This window comes from Schistocerca cancellata, chromosome 2 (genome assembly GCF_023864275.1).
Source record: "Schistocerca cancellata isolate TAMUIC-IGC-003103 chromosome 2, iqSchCanc2.1, whole genome shotgun sequence".
NCBI classification, from domain to species: Eukaryota; Metazoa; Arthropoda; class Insecta; order Orthoptera; family Acrididae; genus Schistocerca; species Schistocerca cancellata.
Window position 1 is genome coordinate 564,843,340 of NC_064627.1, and position 18,378 is coordinate 564,861,717.

The 18,378-nt window shown below is 40.0% G+C and overlaps 1 protein-coding gene across 6 annotated transcripts in view; it reads left to right on the forward strand.

The window, feature by feature from the left end:
- Positions 1 to 8,152: 8,152 nt before the first annotated feature.
- The window catches only part of LOC126162158 (gametocyte-specific factor 1 homolog), a 40,918-nt gene continuing 30,692 nt past the window's right edge, over positions 8,153 to 18,378 (forward strand). Inside the window, exon 1 of one of the 6 annotated variants that reach the window (XM_049918467.1) lies at positions 8,153 to 8,299. Coding sequence is in view for 1 of the 6 variants with exons in the window: in XM_049918464.1 (XP_049774421.1) it covers positions 8,494 to 8,581 (88 nt within the window). In the remaining 5 variants the exon portion in view is untranslated. The other 5 variants (XM_049918468.1, XM_049918464.1, XM_049918465.1 and 2 more) reach the window with 5 other exon arrangements.

An 18,378-nucleotide genomic window follows, 5' to 3' on the forward strand; every position in this document is an offset into this window, starting at 1 on the left:
GAAGGCTTTTGATACCATTCCTCACAAGCGACTATTTAACAAATTGCGTGCATATGGAGTATCGTCTCAGTTGTGTGACTGGATTCGTGATTTCCTCTCAGAGAGGTCACAGCATGTAGTGGTAGATGGTAAATCATCGAGTAGAACAGAAGTGATATCTGGCGTTCTGCAAGGTAATATCATAGGCCATTTGCTGTTCCTGATTTATATAAATGATCTAGGTGATAATCTGAGCACCCCTCTTAGATTGTTTGCAGATGATGCTGTAATCTACTGTCTAGTAAAATCATCAGAGACTCAATTCCAATTACAGAATGATCTAGAAAGAATTTCTGTATGGTGAGAAAAGTGGCAATTAGCATTAAACAAAGAAAAGTGCGAGGTCATCCATATGGGTACTAAAAGAAATCCGATGCATTTTTGGTATATGATAAATCGCACGAATCTAAAGGCTGTCAATTACACTAGATACCTAGCAATTACAACTGCGAGCAACTTAAATTGGAACGACCACATAGATAATATTGTAGAGAAGGCGAAACAAAGACTGCACTTTGTTGGCAGAACACTTAGAAGACGCAACAAAGCCACTAAAGAGACAGCCTACATTACACTTGCCCATCCTCTGCTGGAATACTGCTGTGCGGTATAGGATCCTTACCAGGTAAGATTGACGGAGGACATCGAAAAAGTGCAAAGAAGGGCAGCTCGTGAGGAGTGAGAGTGTCATTGATATGATATGCGAATTGGGCTGGTAGTCACTGAAACAAAGGCGGTTTTCTTTGTGGCGAGATCTGTTTACGAAATTTCAATCACCAACGTTCTCTCCTGAATATGTAAATACACTCCTGGAAATTGAAATAAGAACACCGTGAATTTATTGTCCCAGGAAGGGGAAACTTTATTGACGCATTCCTGGGGTCAGATACATCACATGATCACACTGACAGAACCACAGGCACATAGACACAGGCAACAGAGCATGCACAATGTCGGCACTAGTACAGTGTATATCCACCTTTCGCAGCAATGCAGGCTGCTATTCTCCCATGGAGACGATCGCAGAGATGCTGGATGTAGTCCTGTGGAACGGCTTGCCATGCCATTTCCACCTGGCGTCTCAGTTGGACCAGCGTTCGTGCTGGACGTGCAGACCGCGTGAGACGACGCTTCATCCACTCCCAAACATGCTCAATGGGGGACAGATCCGGAGATCTTGCTGGCCAGGGTAGTTGACTTACACCTTCTAGAGCACATTGGGTGGCACGGGATACATGCGGACGTGCATTGTCCTGTTGGAACAGCAAGTTCCCTTGTCGGTCTAGGAATGGTAGAACGATGGGTTCGATGACGGTTTGGATGTACCGTGCACTATTCAGTGTCCCCTCGACGATCACCAGTGGTGTACGGCCAGTGTAGGAGATCGCTCCCCACACCATGATGCCGGGTGTTGGCCCTGTGTGCCTCGGTCGTATGCAGTCCTGATTGTGGCGCTCACCTGCACGGCGCCAAACACGCATACGACCATCATTGGCACCAAGGCAGAAGCGACTCTCATCGCTGAAGACGACACGTCTCCATTCGTCCCTCCATTCACGCCTGTCGCGACACCACTGGAGGCGGGCTGCACGATGTTGGGGCGTGAGCGGAAGACGGCCTAAGGGTGTGCGGGACCGTAGCCCAGCTTCATGGAGACGGTTGCGAATGGTCCTCGCCGATACCCCAGGAGCAACAGTGTCCCTAATTTGCTGGGAAGTGGCGGTGCGGTCCCCTACGGCACTGCGTAGGATCCTACGGTCTTGGCGTGCATCCGTGCGTCGCTGCGGTCCGGTCCCAGGTCGACGGGCACGTGCACCTTCCGCCGACCACTGGCGACAACATCGATGTACTGTGGAGACCTCACGCCCCACGTGTTGAGCATTTCGGCGGTACGTCCACCCAGCCTCCCGCATGCCCACTATACGCCCTCGCTCAAAGTCCATCAACTGCACATACGGTTCACGTCCACGCTGTCGCGGCATGCTACCAGTGTTAAAGACTGCGATGGAGCTCCGTATGCCACGGCAAACTGGCTGACACTGACGGCGGCGGTGCACAAATGCTGCGCAGCTAGCGCCATTCGACGGCCAACACCGCGGTTCCTGGTGTGTCCGCTGTGCCGTGCGTGTGATCATTGCTTGTACAGCCCTCTCGCAGTGTCTGGAGCAAGTATGGTGGGTCTGACACACCGGTGTCAATGTGTTCTTTTTTCCATTTCCAGGAGTGTATTTTGCGACACCCACCTACGTAGGGAGAAGTGATTATCATAATAAAATAAGAGAAATCAGAGCTTGAACAGAAAGATTTAGGTGTTCCATTTCCCCCGAGCCATTTGAGAGTGGAATAGTAAAGAAGTAGTATAAAATGGTTTGATGAACCCTCTGCCAGGTTCTTAAGTGCGAATTGCAGAGTAAGCATGTAGATGTGGATGTAGATGTAGACTCTTCACTTTTACTCTTTATAAGATTGGTATCACACTGCCCTGTCCCAGAGGTTGTAGCTCCAGATAACCACACAAGTGAACTTCAAAACAAACCTACTTTTGTTATTCTACAGGGCTGAGAAAAAGATAGTTTAAGAAAATTATAAAAAATCTTTTTTGGGCGATCGAAAAATTCTGTAAGTTGAGATTTGCACTGTCAATACATGTCCCTATAATCTATTAAAATTTCATTAACACCAGACTAATATGTTTGAAGTGCTTTAAACTGATCAGTTCCTAGCAGACTCCCAAATTCCGGACAGTTCTTACTATAACCATATATAAGAAGTAGGTATTGAACATCAAACTCAAATTCTCTCATCTAGCGTACTGTAGAATTAAACAAGAAAAGTATTGATATAATACAAGTTGTGATAGCACTGTGGGCTCACTTGTAATTAAAGTCTAAACTTCAATGTCCATATTTGTAATACAAACAAAAATCTGAGAATAGGCAGCAAACCCTCTTATTTGCACAACCAAACTATATACATGAAGCGAGTGAAACTGTTATGGTTCTGTACAATATTCCAAAAGTTAGTCACTACAATTGGCAAAAGGTGTGAACTACAGATCAGATGCAAATAAAATGGAGGAATAGCTTTTTTATATTCTTGTCGTTAAAAATTAAAAACCCTTTACACAAAGGTAAATAAGAAGCTTGTTGTTGTTGTTGTGGTCTTCAGTCCTGAGACTGGTTTGGTGCAGCTCTCCATGCTTCTCTATCCTGTGCAAGCTTCTTCATCTCCCAGTACCTACTGCAACCTACATCCCTCTGAATCTGCTTAGTGTATTCATCTCTTGGTCTCCCTCTACGATTTTTACCCTCCACGCTGCACTCCAATACTAAATTGGTGATCCCTTGATGCCTCAGAACATGTCCTACCAACCGATCCCTTCATCTGGTCAAGTTGTGTCACAAATTTCTCTTCTCCCCAATCCTATTCAATACTTCCTCATTAGTTATGTGATCTACCCATCTAATCTTCAGCATTCTTCTGTAGCACCACATTTCGAAAGCTTCTATTCTCTTCTTGTTCAAACTATTTATCGTCCATGTTTCACTTCCATACATGGCTACACTCCATACAAATACTTCCAGAAACGACTTCCTGACACTTAAATCTATACTCGATGTTAACAAATTTCTCTTCTTCAGAAACGCTTTCCTTGCCATTGCCAGTCTACATTTTATATCCTCTCTACTTCGACCATCATCAGTTATTTTGCTCCCCAAATAGCAAAACACCTTTACTACTTTAAGTGTCTCATTTCCTAATCTAATTCCCTCAGCATCACCTGACTTAATTCGACTACATTCCATTATCCTCGTTTTGCTTTTGTTGATGTTCATCTTATACCTTCCTTTCAAGACACTGTCCATTCCATTCAACTGCTCTTCCAAGTCCTTTGCTGTCTCTGACAGAATTACAATGTCATCGGCGAACCTCAAAGTTTTTATTTCTTCTCCATGAATTTAGTACCTACTCCGAATTTTTCTTTTGTTTCCTTTACTGCTTGCTCAAACCTTAGCGTTCTTTATTCTCAGGTTTTATGATTAGGCCTGCTCCTGCTACTTCTTCATGGTGGGATTCTGCATCATATGGAGCCCTGCCACTGTCTTTTGAAAGAAGTTCATGGGTGTTCAGTCTCTTTTTTAGGAAAAAAACCTGAAAGATATTTCTGACATGATCATTTCATAGTTTTTGTAAATGTGAATGTTTAACAATTAAGCACACGTAGTTTAATCTTGCCAGATATATGTTGTCTAAAACTTTCGCCATTGATTATTAATTGCCCAAAGTGAACTGACAGGTCAGGCTGGCTTGGGTCCACTGTGTGCAGAGTGAGGGTAGGTAGGAATACACGCCGTGCTTCAGGTCACAGTCATACTTTTTTGCATCATACCCCCAAATTTTGTTACTATGTTAACCAAATGCAGTGCGTGTGTACTACTTTGTGACTTGAGGTTTATTTGGTGTTACACTGCTGACGTTTTAAGGTGAGTGGCAGTGTCCTGTCTTCAAGATATGCATGAGAGACCCTTTCCATGAAATAACCCAAAGACCACACATTGTCCATGATGCCCTGACCTACCTCAATATGGAAGGTATTTGACTGTTGATCCGTCCAGCATGTCTTACAGGTCTCTCATTTACTAAAAACTGTCACAGGTAGCTGAGAGATTGGTTCACCATCATCTGTCAGGGACAGTGATTGATGAACTATGACATAGAGTAGAAGCAATGTGGAATGACCTACTCATATTTGTCATCCAAATTCAATTTGGCTCATTGCCCATCTGGGTTAGATCTTTTGTTGCTGCTAGAGGTAGCAGTTCTGTGTACTAAATTTGGCACCCTGTATATCTCCTATCTATCTACAAATTTAATCAAGCATTCTTCCTACTATATTGTATAGGCACAACTATTACAAATTGTCCATATTTATTCTCTGTAGTGTTGAAATTTTAATGGCCAGCAGTGTACATATACTTGCCTCATGTATATGATGTAATCATGCACTGAGCAACTGTTGCCTTGTCCTATAAGCGCTGTAGGAACGAATTACATATATTTGGGATGGGTCAGCAAAATACAGCATTTGTAAATGCTGGTTACTTGTTGGACAACACAATAGAAACGACAGTAAAGATAGTGTTCAGAAATAAGTTACAAATTCTTTACATTTATCTTGCCCACACATGTTAAAAAAAAGAAAAACTGTCATATAAATATATTTTTTCCAAACAATAATTATCTATGTACAAGTCAAAGAGTAAACACTTCACGGGAAATCAAGGAAAACTTAAATCTGATTTTGTCTCAGACCATTTCTGTTGTTTTTGTGTTTTGGTTTGTTTCAAGGGCCTGTCGAAGAAATGATGACCTACTAAAGGGCACTGGAGAAAGAAAAAGCAGGGAAGTGTGTTTGGAAAGTAATGAGGGAAAGGTTTGTTTTCTCTTTTGTGATATCAGATATTTATCTTATTGGTTGTGTTTTCACCATTGTACTTGCATATTCTCACTAAGACTGATAAAACTGTATAAAGTGATGACTGATATTATTAAGTTTAGCTGTTAGTTGTCGCTGCTGGTACCCATCAGCTAATAATCTGTTCATTTGTTTATAATCTCTGGGAAACTTCTTACCTATATTTCACGAAATACAGCGAGGTTTCCACAGGCAACAAAAGATGACGCCATTTACCTGACACTCGAGCGGCGTCACCAAGTTGTAAGTGGAAACACCTTAATAATTCCTGTAGCACCACTCGAGTGACATCACTTTTAGCCATGCCACAACTTCAAAAACTCTTTAATTTTATGACACCACTTTTGTTCTCTCTCCATCAATTAGCATCAGAAGTGGCCACCATCTTTAAACCTAACATGTGATATTTTATGTTTTTAATTTTTATGTATGTGTATTTCGAAAAACTGTAGTTTCAATGACAGACAGCAATGAGGAGCTCTCCAAAACACGTTGTTTTGAATACGTTTTTTTTCTACAGTAGCAGGGTTGATGTTGGATCAAACATAAAATAAAAAGATAGAGACATAAAAGGATGTGCCACTGCAATGTATAGAGGTTTTGTCAGTATGATTGTGAGCAGATAATGGTTGATAGATGATATATGAGGCGTGCATAAAATTTATATGTGAGTAAACAAGTAGTATTTAATTAATGAAAGGTGATGTTTGGTTTCACAACAGCTCATTATATTTTGAAAATGGTAGAAATTAATGCAATAGTTTCTATATATTGAGGTTCTAGTACTGGAAACTTCAGTGTTATTTAAAGACTTGTCCAGTGCATTTAAAAAGCAAGTGATAAGATTTCCACTTGCATTGTTATTTCAGATTGAGTGTAACTTTTAACAAAGGAAATCGACTATATCACAGTGTCTTTTAATGCACTTGCACGAAGCAAAGCTCCAAAATTTGATATAGAATAAATTTAATATTTCATAATAGCCTATTTAACTTATGTGGGGTTCAAAAGTGAAAATATTAGCTTTTAAATTGTTCTTTAGTGCATCATAAATAGAAACCAATATAACACACAAAAATTCTGAAACTGTGCTTTTGAGAATGTGGTATAGACATAAATATTGGAAAGGTATATTCGCCAGATGTCAGATACTGAAGAGTCACTTCTAGCTTTATTTGAGCTACCTTAGTTCTAATACCAGAAACAAAATAATGACAACACCAATATCTGTATGATTAATCCTGGCTGATGCCATATTAAAAACAGTGCTAGAACAATTTTGACAGGAGCATGTGGAAACAGCTGCAAACGGCGTCACTGCCATATCAGCTGCCATTTCGCGTGCTGTGGCGTCACTCCTTTGGTACATGGAGACATGGCTGGGTCAATTTATACTAAATGTTCATGAAACTGAATGGAACGTCAGGCAACAGCACCATCACATGGTGAAGTATTCGCACTACACGGAACCCCAACATGATGTAGGTTCGCTTAGACCAGTACCGATTGGTGAAAAACGTCTATGGTACAAAAAGTCAGAATATAGTATCAGAATCAAGAAACTAGTGTTGATGAAGTTTATCAACAGCCAAAGGAAACTTCTTAAAAGACATTCTTGATAAGTTCTGAATGGTAAACTGTTGACAAGTGAAATATTTCAGAAAATCGACATTGATTTGCGCGGGAAAATAACATACATACCAATACAAGAACATGAAAATATATTTATAAGGGAATAAATAGAGAATGTTTACCTTACCTATAATTTTTTTTCCTATGCAGTAAATAACGTCTGAAGTAATTGTATTTTTTTCCTTCAATAGAGATAACTTTTCCACTTGGGAAAAATTCGTTTAACGAAAATTGCTTACTGTATTATTATGTTCTTATTTACAGACTTTATGTGGGTCAGCTCTGTTCATTAATATAAAACATAAATAGTTTTTCACTTTCAAATATCTGGGCCCTGTTGCAAAAAAATCTAAGTCATTGTTGAACATTCCACTGTGTCGTGAAAACATACTCTTTCACAGTATGTTTATTCGCTCATGAAGTTAGTTGTAAATAAAAAAGTTCAAGAGGAACAATGTGGTGCATAATTACAATACCAGAAGAAAAAACTGACATCCATTATTCAACATTAAGGTTGACTTTAGCACAGAAAGGGGTGCACATCGCTACAAAAATTTTTGACCACTTACCCACTGATATAGAATGTCTTAACAGACAGCAAGGTAAAATTTAAAAATAAATTGAAAAAGTTTCTCCTTGACAACTTCTTCTATTCCGTAGAAGAATTGCTATGTTTGTAATGTGTAAAAGATGGTGGATAGGAATTGCTAACTCAATCCGTGTGTAAAAAAATTATTATATGGTGATGTTTAGAGTACAAATAGATGTACAAATTAATTTGCAGTGTGAGTGTAAAATAGCTCGTTCCACATCATGACGTTTTATCGCGCAAAATATTCCATGGAACGTGAAAGTAACTAACTAACTAGCAAAGTAATGAAATAAAGCCTAAAAAGCGCAAAATCCATTACTATAATGAATAACGATTAGGACGTTGAAGATTTGTTAACGTCTGATATTAGCAAACGACGACACTTTCTCCCCACCAATATCAAAAATTTCTTCCTGGCAGACCCGACCTTAATTTCCAATTCAGTCTTCGTTACGCGGACGTTGTCTGTTCCGTTCAGAGGGTCACCTACTCCTAAAAAAGGCGGGGGATTTCTCTGGAGGAAAGGTCTGATTGATAAATCTGGGAATTTTTCATTGTCGGTGAGGATTTTTCTGCTTCGCGTGCGGCTGTGGTTTCTGTGCGGTTTCCTTTCAACTAAGAACTTTTTATTAATTGAAAATAACTGTGTTTATCGAAGTAAGTGTTAATCCATATGGTAGAATTTTTTATGGTACTCCGCACTAATTGTGTAGCAGGTCTATGTAATAATGTGATACAACTTCCCCTGTGTCGAATGACGCGTCGTGTTTCTCTGCTGTTATCTTTGAACCAAGGTGGAGCAGGGTTTTGTGTAAATAGTGGGCGTGAGGTGCTCCGAGCTTGTAAGTTGTAACTTGTAAGTAAATTTGTCTTATCGTGAAGGTCTGAAGATTATTGGGTTGCTGGATAATGACGTGAAGTTTGGGAAGGCAGAGCGAGTGTTTGGTATAAATTAGTGTGCGCGTCATAAGAGGTTTTTTTGACGAAAAGTCTGAACATTTATTAATTTGATTTTCGTGATAATTTACTGGTCGGAGTATTAAATCATTTAAAGGTACATCTCTTTGTATTGAGCAGTAAGTATATCTTATTTGTGTGACCATATGTATCGTCTTCGGAAGCTAATTTATGGTGGCTGAAAGGCGGACGCACCTGGTTCGTATTCTGGCCGTGAAATTTCATTGTGAACTGGTTGTGGGTGATATTGGGAGTGTAATGGTAGCGGTAGACCAGATTTTGTGTGACATGGTTCTTCAGTTAAATCGGACCTAGTATGCTTCAGTTCCGTGTGATTTTGGTACAAGTCATCCAAATTACTCCTTACGATATTGACAAAGGCAGCTCATAACATTGTACACTCAAGCTCTGAACGTGAAATCCTTAACCTAGTATAGAGGCTACGATCCCACAGCCGATTCAGCCTAATCTAGATGTTGAGTCATGCTGTAGATAAATCTCCATCAGTAACTAAGATAAAACGGTATCGCTGGTGAATTATCACACACTAGCATTCACAAGTGTTATATTTGTACCCAAATGTTCGAATTAGTGTTGATCACATTTGGTCGAATTGTGCGAAATTAAATTTGGAGGTACGAAATCATTGGTAAAAAATTTGCGAATCATATTTTCTCTAGGCCCTCAGTGTGTCTGTGAGAAACAGTATTGTAGGTCAATACCAGATAAACGAAATTTAATTATTTTTGGCTTTAGTTATGACCATTAGGCCTATTTCTGGTATTTTTTTTAAATGATCGATAATACGTATGCAGTTAACAAATTCTAATAGTTAAACTATAATCATTGAATGGTAAATCAAGTATACTTCCTCAGAAGATTTGAGTGTTACTGAAATTGGGTTGGTTAAAACTAGTTTAACCAAAAGTGTCAGATCTTGAAGATGGTGGCAGGTTGCTTGCATTCTTGAAAAGGACAATGAATTTTAAGAGATTTGTTTAACATTATTTATACATTATTATCTAATCCTTGAAAATATTAGCTGTTTGTAAAGGCCTGCTAGGAAAGGTTGAGCTAAGGATGCTCACTGGAAGGATCTAGACTTGGGGTGACAAGCTGTCGTCATAAATTCATTTTATATATAAAAAATGAATTGAGAAGGAAGTGTAGAAGTGAGATTTAAAGCAAAATTGTTAATGAAATTGAATAAAATAGAAATTCCCCAAACAGTATTTTTATACCTCATTGGAGAAAGATCGAGTAAAATGCTCAACAGAAACGCAGGTGGCTAAAATCATTCTTGTGAAGTTTTTTCAAGTAACTTTTGTTACTTGATTTATCATATTTATAGTATAGCGTTTCTAAATATGTTGTTTACATTCAAGTTGCTCTTTTATGTAGGCTCCTAATATGTTCAGAATTTTATATCATACAACCTGTTCTTTGTAGACATGTGGAAACTATAATTTTTTTAGAAAGAACAAGAAGGGTGCTTCTGAGATATTCCAGATATTTTAATTTTTTACATACAAAACTAATAAATAATGTGACGGTATGAGTTCCAAACCTTTGGTCGTTTTGATATAACTGACCCATTTCTAAACTGGTGCAATGTTGTAAACAAGTGCCTGCTGTGTCAGTGTTGGTAGCGTTAGTTTACAAAATAGAACAAAAGTCAGTGATTTGTCCATAATGGTGTTTCACTGCTGACAGATTGAGAATGGATGGCTGTAAAAGATGGAGCGTAGTTCATTACAAAAGTTAACGCATGTGTGTCATATGGTGTTTCTGAATGTGGTCGTTGGGAAGCCAGAGGAATGTAAAAGGAAAAGTTTTGTAACAAGCACAACCCATATTGGGAGATATGTATAATTATTAATAGAAAATTGAAAGACTGTGTCATTCAGCAGTGGTGGTCACGGTCAGTGTTGAACTGTGTAGAAGAAGCAAAGCATTAGTGTGATGTCTTAACAAAACCTTTGTTGTGGTTACATTTGTATGCAACATGAAGGCAGCAAATGTGAATACAAAGTAAAAGTTTCAATAATACGTTCATATGTAATGTAATCCAAAGTCTTAGTACCCTATATGTAACTCACTTTTCATAATAAATAATGAAAATTGCTTAGGTAAACCCAGAAGGTTAATTTACATAACAAATTATGAATATTTTGTTGCTTATTATGTATGTACATAAACTATAAAAACTCGGGGTAGTGGGATGAATGTAACTCGCACTAAGAAAAATGCATCAAATTGCCTGTGAATGGTGCAGTTTAAAGTTTTCTGCATGGAAAATTATGGTAATTAAACAATTACAACCGTAGCATTGAAAACTACCAAGTGAGGTGGTGCAACGGTTAGCACACTGGACTCGCGATTCAGTAGGATGACAGTTCAAACCAGTGTTTAGCCATCCTGATTTAAGTTTTTCATGATTTCCGTAAATCCCTTCACGAAAATTCCAGGATGGTTCATTTGACCAGTGTTTAGCCATCCTGATTTAAGTTTTTCATGATTTCCGTAAATCCCTTCACGAAAATTCCAGGATGGTTCATTTGAAAGGGCACGGTAGACTTCCTTCCGCATACCTTCCCTAATCCAATAGGACCGATTACATCACTGTTTGGTCCCCCCCCCCTCCCACAAATCAACCAACCATTGGAAAGTGGGGGGGGGGGTGGGTGGGAAAACCACCTCTCCCTCCTCCTCTGCCCCCCTTCCCCCACACTATTTCCTCCCCCACCATCACACTCCCCCGCCTTCCTTCCTGTCCATCTCCTTTTCTCATCCTCTGACCTTGAGTCTTGTTTGTTGTTATTGCCAACTAATCCTTGATTGAGAGTTTGTCACTTACTACCCCACAGAGATGGTATTCCACTTGGCCTTCAGTGACTGTTAAAAAAACACATGGTGACTTTACAGTCAACAAGTGCAGTGGCACTGTGAATGATTTCAGGAGTTGTGTGTATACTATCAAGTGTTTCGGTGTGTTTTTGTGAAGTATGATGATGAAAACTCATGTTAAGCTGCCCAAAAGGTCCTCCCTTCCAGGTGCAATAAAATCGTGGCCTACTAATAAAATGAATGGGTTAATCGCTTGGGGCCAATAGTATAAGGGCACGAGAGACCTCTCCTGCTGCTACTGCTGCTAGATTTGTGAACTGAGTGAGGTAGTGGAGGTGTTAGCACACTGGAATGGCATTGGGGATGCCAGTTGAAAGCCACGTCTGGCCATCCTGAGTAATCATATGTCTACACAACTTTGCTATTTTGTTTTAAAGTGGACTGTTAGGAAGAAAGTGAAACATTATATAGTTTGGTACACCTCTTCCCATTCCCCCCTCCCCCTTAAAAATTATATATGTGGGAGAAACAAGTTTGTGTAATGGTTTAAATTCCCTGCTATCATTCTTAAAACCGACTGTGAGGATGAAGGAGAAACTGCACATTTTCACAGCACACCAGTTTCTTTCCTGCAGTTGGTTTAAATGGAAAATGTGTAAAATTTTGTTTAAGTGATTATCTTGTAATTGTCAAGTAAATTTTTCATAACATTTCCCATTCTTTCATATACATGACTTACTTTTATATTGCAATATGGATAGAGAGACTTGGTATGGGAAAATATGCTGTAAAGTGTCTCCGTTATCAGAAGGCTTCTGGGAATCCTGTGTTATTGTACTGAGGCACGTGCAAAATTTTTGTGCACATAAAACCCTGTCTGAGGTATAAAATTATATAATGTCGCGTTATTTCAGTTTCACAGTAAGTAAACTGTCAGAATTCTATTGACTCATAAAGTTAATTTCATATGAGTGACATGCCTGGATGTAACAACAAAAAAAGGAAACCTGTGGAAAAATGCTTCAAGCGGAAGACAAAAGAATCAAATACGCTCTTGTTTTAAGACTTTGAAAAATGTAGCATCTGCTGCCAAAGTGTACCTTCCTCAGCACCTTTAAAACTTTTGGCATATGAATATAACTGCACTTTATGTGCGAAGAGAAGAGCAGGCAGTGGCAGTGGGAAACAGACTGAAAAGTAATAAAGTGCACAGAAAGAGCTGAGAAGACAATGGTAATGTGAGAGAAAGAGGGGTGTAGTGGCAGTGGAACATACGCTGAAGAGCCAGAGAAACACCTGCCTGATGTCGTGTAGGGGCCCTGTGAGTGCACAGAAGTGTCAAAACACGACGTGCCATGGACTCAACCAATGTCTGAAGTATTGCTGGAGGAAACGGACACCATGAATCCTGAAGGGCTGTCCATATACAGGGTGTTACAAAAAGGTATGGCCAAACTTTCAGGAAACATTCCTCACACACAAATAAAGAAAAGATGTTATGCGGACATGTGTCCGGAAACGCTTAATTTCCATGTTAGAGCTCATTTTAGCTTTGTCAGTATGTTCTTCCATCTACGCTCAATGGAGCACGTTATCATGATTTCATACGGGATACTCTACCTGTGCTGCTAGAACATGTGCCTTTACAAGTACGACACAACATGTGGTTCATGCACGATGGAACTCCTGCACATTTCAGTCGAAGTGTTCGTACGCTTCTCAACAACAGATTCGGTGACCGATGGATTGGTAGAGGCGGACCAATTCCATGGCCTCCATGCTCTCCTGACCTCAACCCTCTTGACTTTCATTTATGGGGGCATTTGAAAGCTCTTGTCTACGCAACCCCGGTACCAAATGTAGAGACTCTTTGTGCTCGTGTTGTGGACAGCTGTGATACCATACGCCATTCTCCAGGGCTGCATCAGCGCATCAGGGATTCCATGCGACGGAGGGGGGACGCATGTATCCTCGCTAACGGAGGACATTTTGAACATTTCCTGTAACAAAGTGTTTGAAGTCACGCTGGTACGTTCTGTTGCTGTGTATTTCCATTCCATGATTAATGTGATTTGAAGAGAAATAATAAAATGAGCTCTAACGTGGAAAATAAGCGTTTCCGGGCACATGTCCACGTAACATATTTTCTCTCTTTGTGTGTGAGGAATGTTTCCTGAAAGTTTGGCTGTACCTTTTTGTAACACCCTGTATTTGTAAGAGTAAGAGCAGGTTGAGATCTCTTCTGAACAGCACATTGCAAGGCATCCCAGATATAATCAATAACATTCGTGTCCGGGGAGTTTGGTGGCCAGCGGAAGTGTTCTAACTCATAAGTGTTCCTGGAGCCACTCTGTAGCAATTCTGGGTGTGTGAGGTGTCGCATTGTCCTGCTGGATTTGCCAAAGTCTCGGAATGTACAATGGACATGAACGAATGCAGATGATGAGACAGGATGCTTATGTACGTGTCACCTGTCAGTCATATGTAGAGGTGCCAGGGGTCCCATATCACTCCAACTGCACACGCCCCACGCCATTACAATGCCTCCACCAGTTTGAACATTTCCTTGCTGACATGCAAGGTCCACGTAGTCATGAAGTTATATCCATGTCTGCTTGATTCAATTTGAAACCAGACTCGTCTGACCAGGTAACATTTCCCAGTCATCAACAGTCCAATGTTGGTGTTGATGGGCCCAGGGACTGCGTAAAGCTTTGTCTTGTGCTGTCATCAAGGGTACACAAGTGGGCCTTAGACTCCGAAAATCCATATCGATGATGTTTCTTTGAATGACGCTTGTTGATGGTCCAGCATTGAAATCTGCAGAAATTTGTGTTGTTGGTCCTATTCTTGCAGTATCTTTTTCCAGCCACAGTGATGTTGGAGATTTTATGTTTGACCAGTTTCCTGATATTCAAGGTACACTCTTGAAATGGTCGTACGGGAAAATCCTCACTTCATCGCTACCTCGGAGATGCTGTGTACCATCGTTCGTGTGCCGACTATATCACCACATTCAAATTCACTTAAACCTTGATAATCTGCCACTGCAGTAGCAGTAACCAATCTACCAACTGTGACAGTCACTTGTCTTGCATAAATTGCTGACCACAGCACCATTATCTGCCTGTCTAAATATCTCTGTATTTGTATACCTAAAAACAAAGGTGATGTGACTTACCAAATGAAGGTGCTGGCAGGTCGACACACACACAAACGAACACAAACATACACACAAAATTCAAGCTTTCGCAACAAACTGTTGCTTCATCAGGAAAGAGGGAAGGAGAGGGAAAGACGAAAGGATGTGGGTTTTAAGGGAGAGGGTAAGGAGTCATTCCAGTCAAAGACTTACCTTAGGGGGAAAAAGGACGGGTATATGCGCGCGCGCGCGCGCGCACACACACACACACGCGCACACATGTATGTGTGTGTGCGCGAGTGTATACCCGTCCTTTTTTCCCCCTAAGGTAAGTCTTTCCGCTCCCGGGACTGGAATGACTCCTTACCCTCTCCCTTAAAACCCACATCCTTTCGTCTTTCCCTCTCCTTCCCTCTTTACTGATGAGGCAACAGTTTGTTGCGAAAGCTTGAATTTTGTGTGTATGTTTGTGTTCGTTTGTGTGTCTGTCGACCTGCCAGCACCTTCATTTGGTAAGTCACATCACCTTTGTTTTTAGGTATATTTTTCCTACGTGGAATGTTTCCTTCTATTATAACCATATCTCTGTATTTGGATACACGTGCCTATGCCAGTTTCTTTGCTGCTTCAGTGTAGTAGACAATGACAGAACAGTGCTAGGAAACAAGTGAATGAGACAGTATCAGTGGGAGAGAAATTGAGGAGGAGAATGTGGGTAAGAGATGATGATGATGATGATGATGATGATGAGTGTCTATGACAATGACAGTGTGAAAAAGAGAGAGAGAGAGATAGTAACAGTTGAAAGAAGCAGCGGCATTAAGAAGGAATGAAAGAGATAGTGACAGTGAGAGAGAGCAAGCAAGGGTGAGTCTCTTGTGAGTCTGTAATAGTGAGAGGAGGTGAAGGTGGTTGGAGGGGGGGGTGGAGGAGGAGGAGGAGGACAGAACCAGAGAGACTGGCTGTGAGACAGAAGGCAGTGAAAGGTAGACACTCAGATATAATGACAGTGAGTTGGGATGAGTGAATGAGAACGGGCAAGTGGTAGTGGATGGATATGAGCAATGGACTAGCAATAGTGGGTGTGAGTGAGTTACAGTTAAGGGTGCTTGTGGGAATATGATGTGAGTTGCATGTTAAAGAGTGACTATGTTCACATACCACATTTTTTTGGGAAAATTTTTAGAGGTGCTGAGGAAAGTAGAACGAGGTAGCTGGTACCTCACTTCTCAGTCAGCCTTTTAAAAAGGAGCCTATTAGCCTTTTGTGTGCCCCTACAGCATTTTTATGCTTATCATTTTCGTGATAAATGTTACCATGTGTCAGTTAAGCAAAATATTGGATAGACAAATTATTTGTGGGTCTTCATGTGTCTAAAAGCTTACCAGTCTTAACTCATCCATGTTAAAGGAGCCATTAAGGAGAAACTACTTCAATTTACATTTGAAACACTTCGAATGTCTATTGGACATTTAATTTCAAGAGCCTGTTGTCAGAGTGTAATAGCTTTGTGAATCACTACTTTTTGCCCAACTTAAATTCAGTAGAGGAAAGTGCAGATAACTTTTCCTTTTACTGTTGTACTTTTCCTTTTACTGTTGTACTTTTCCTTTTACTGTTGTACTTTTCCTTTTACTGTTGTACTTTTCCTTTTACTGTTGTACTTTTCCTTTTACTGTTGTACTTTTCCTTTTACTGTTGTACTTTTCCTTTTACTGTTGTACTTTTCCTTTTACTGTTGTACTTTTAAAACTTAATCCTGCTTAGATGAACACCCAACACCAAACAAAGATTTCCTTACCATAAGCACGATAATATAGAAATGTGGTTGAGGACCATTTCTACACCTACATCCATACTCCGCAAGCCACCTGACGGTGTGTCGCGGAGGGTACTTTGAGTACCTCTATCGGTTCTCTCTTCTAGTCCAGCCTCATATTGTTCGTGGAAAGAAAGATTGTCGGTATGCCTCTGTGTGGGCTCTAATCTCTCTGATTTTATCCTCATGGTCTCTTCGTGAGATGTACGTAGGAGTGAGCAATATACTGCTTGACTCCTTGGTGAAGGTATTTTCTCGAAACTTTAACAAAAGGCTGTACCGAGCTACTGAGCGTCTCTCCTGCAAAGTCTTCGACTGGAGTTTATCTATCATCTCCATAACATTTTCGCGACTGCTAAATGATCCTGTAACGAAGTGCGCTGCTCTCCGTTCGATCTTCTCTCTCTCTTCTATCAACCCTATCTGGTACAGATGCCACACTGGTGAGCAGTGTTCAAGCAGTGGGCAAGCAAATGTACTGTAACCTACTTCCTTTGTTTTCGGATTGCATTTGCGACTGCTTTACCGATGATCAACTTAATATGATCATTCCATTTTAAATCGCTCCTAATGCCTACTCCCAGATAATTTATGGAATTAACTGCTTCCAGTTGCTGACCTGCTATATTGTAGCTAAATGATAAAGGATCTTTCTTTCTGTGTATTCGCAGCACATTACACTTGCCTACATTGAGATTCAATTGCCATTCCCTGCACCATGCGTCAATTCGTTGCAGATCCTCCTGCATTTCAGTACAATTTTCCGTTGTTACAACTTCTCGATATACCACAGCATCATCCACAAAAAGCCTCAGTGAACTTCCGATGTTATCCACAAGGTCATTTATATATAATGCGAATAGCAACGGTCCTACGACACTCCCCTGTGGCACACCTGAAATCACTCTTACTTTGGAAGACTTCTCTCCATTGAGAATGACATGCCGCGTTCTGTTATCTAGGAACTCTTCTATCCAATCACACAATTGGTCTGATAGTCCATATGCTCTTACTTTGTTCATTAGAAGACTGTGGGAACTGTATCGAACGCCTTGAGGAAGTCAAGAAATCGCGGAATCTACCGGAGAACCCGTGTCTACGGCCCTCAGTGTCGTGGACGAATAGCGCGAGCTGGGTTTCACACGATCGTCTTTTTCGAAACCCATGCTCATTCCTACGTAGTAGATTTCTAGTCTCCAGAAGTCATTTCTTGCAAAACTGAAAATCTAAAAGAAATAAAATTTCAAGAAACACTTTTTATTGAATAACTTTAGAAACACATGAAACAGAAATGTAAAAACACATTTGATTTTTTTCTCACTGGGGTATTAAATAAAAGTTGCATCCAAATAATAATTTTGTGGAAGTATTACAAGGAAATATGCAATGAAATCACAAAGTTTTTGCAAAACTGAACAACTACATGTATCACAATTCCTTAGAATAACCAATGGCCTGTTATTTGTGAATAACTGAAAAGTTAATATATTACAATCCTTGTAATAAATTGGTTCATCATAATCATATATTGTTGCAGCTTTAGCTTTGTCAATGCCATTGTTAATGCGACCTTGAAGAGTTTCTATGTATGAAACATTCTTGAGTCATCTGAGTGTTGTCGTCAAAATACTTAAGGAGTTCCTTTACACCTTCAGTCTTCATAGCACTGACTTTATTTTTTAATCTTAGTAATGGCACACTGTCCATTTCTGTGAAGTTGTTTTTTCCATCACTTGAACCAAACTTGAATCTATTATGGTTTTTTTTTTCCACACACAATTTTTCCAGGCTTTTTGTGTATGAGAATTGTTGCTTCACTTTGAATGAAAACTTTTTTTAATGACATTGTTGCTTGTGGGTTTCATATCATGAAC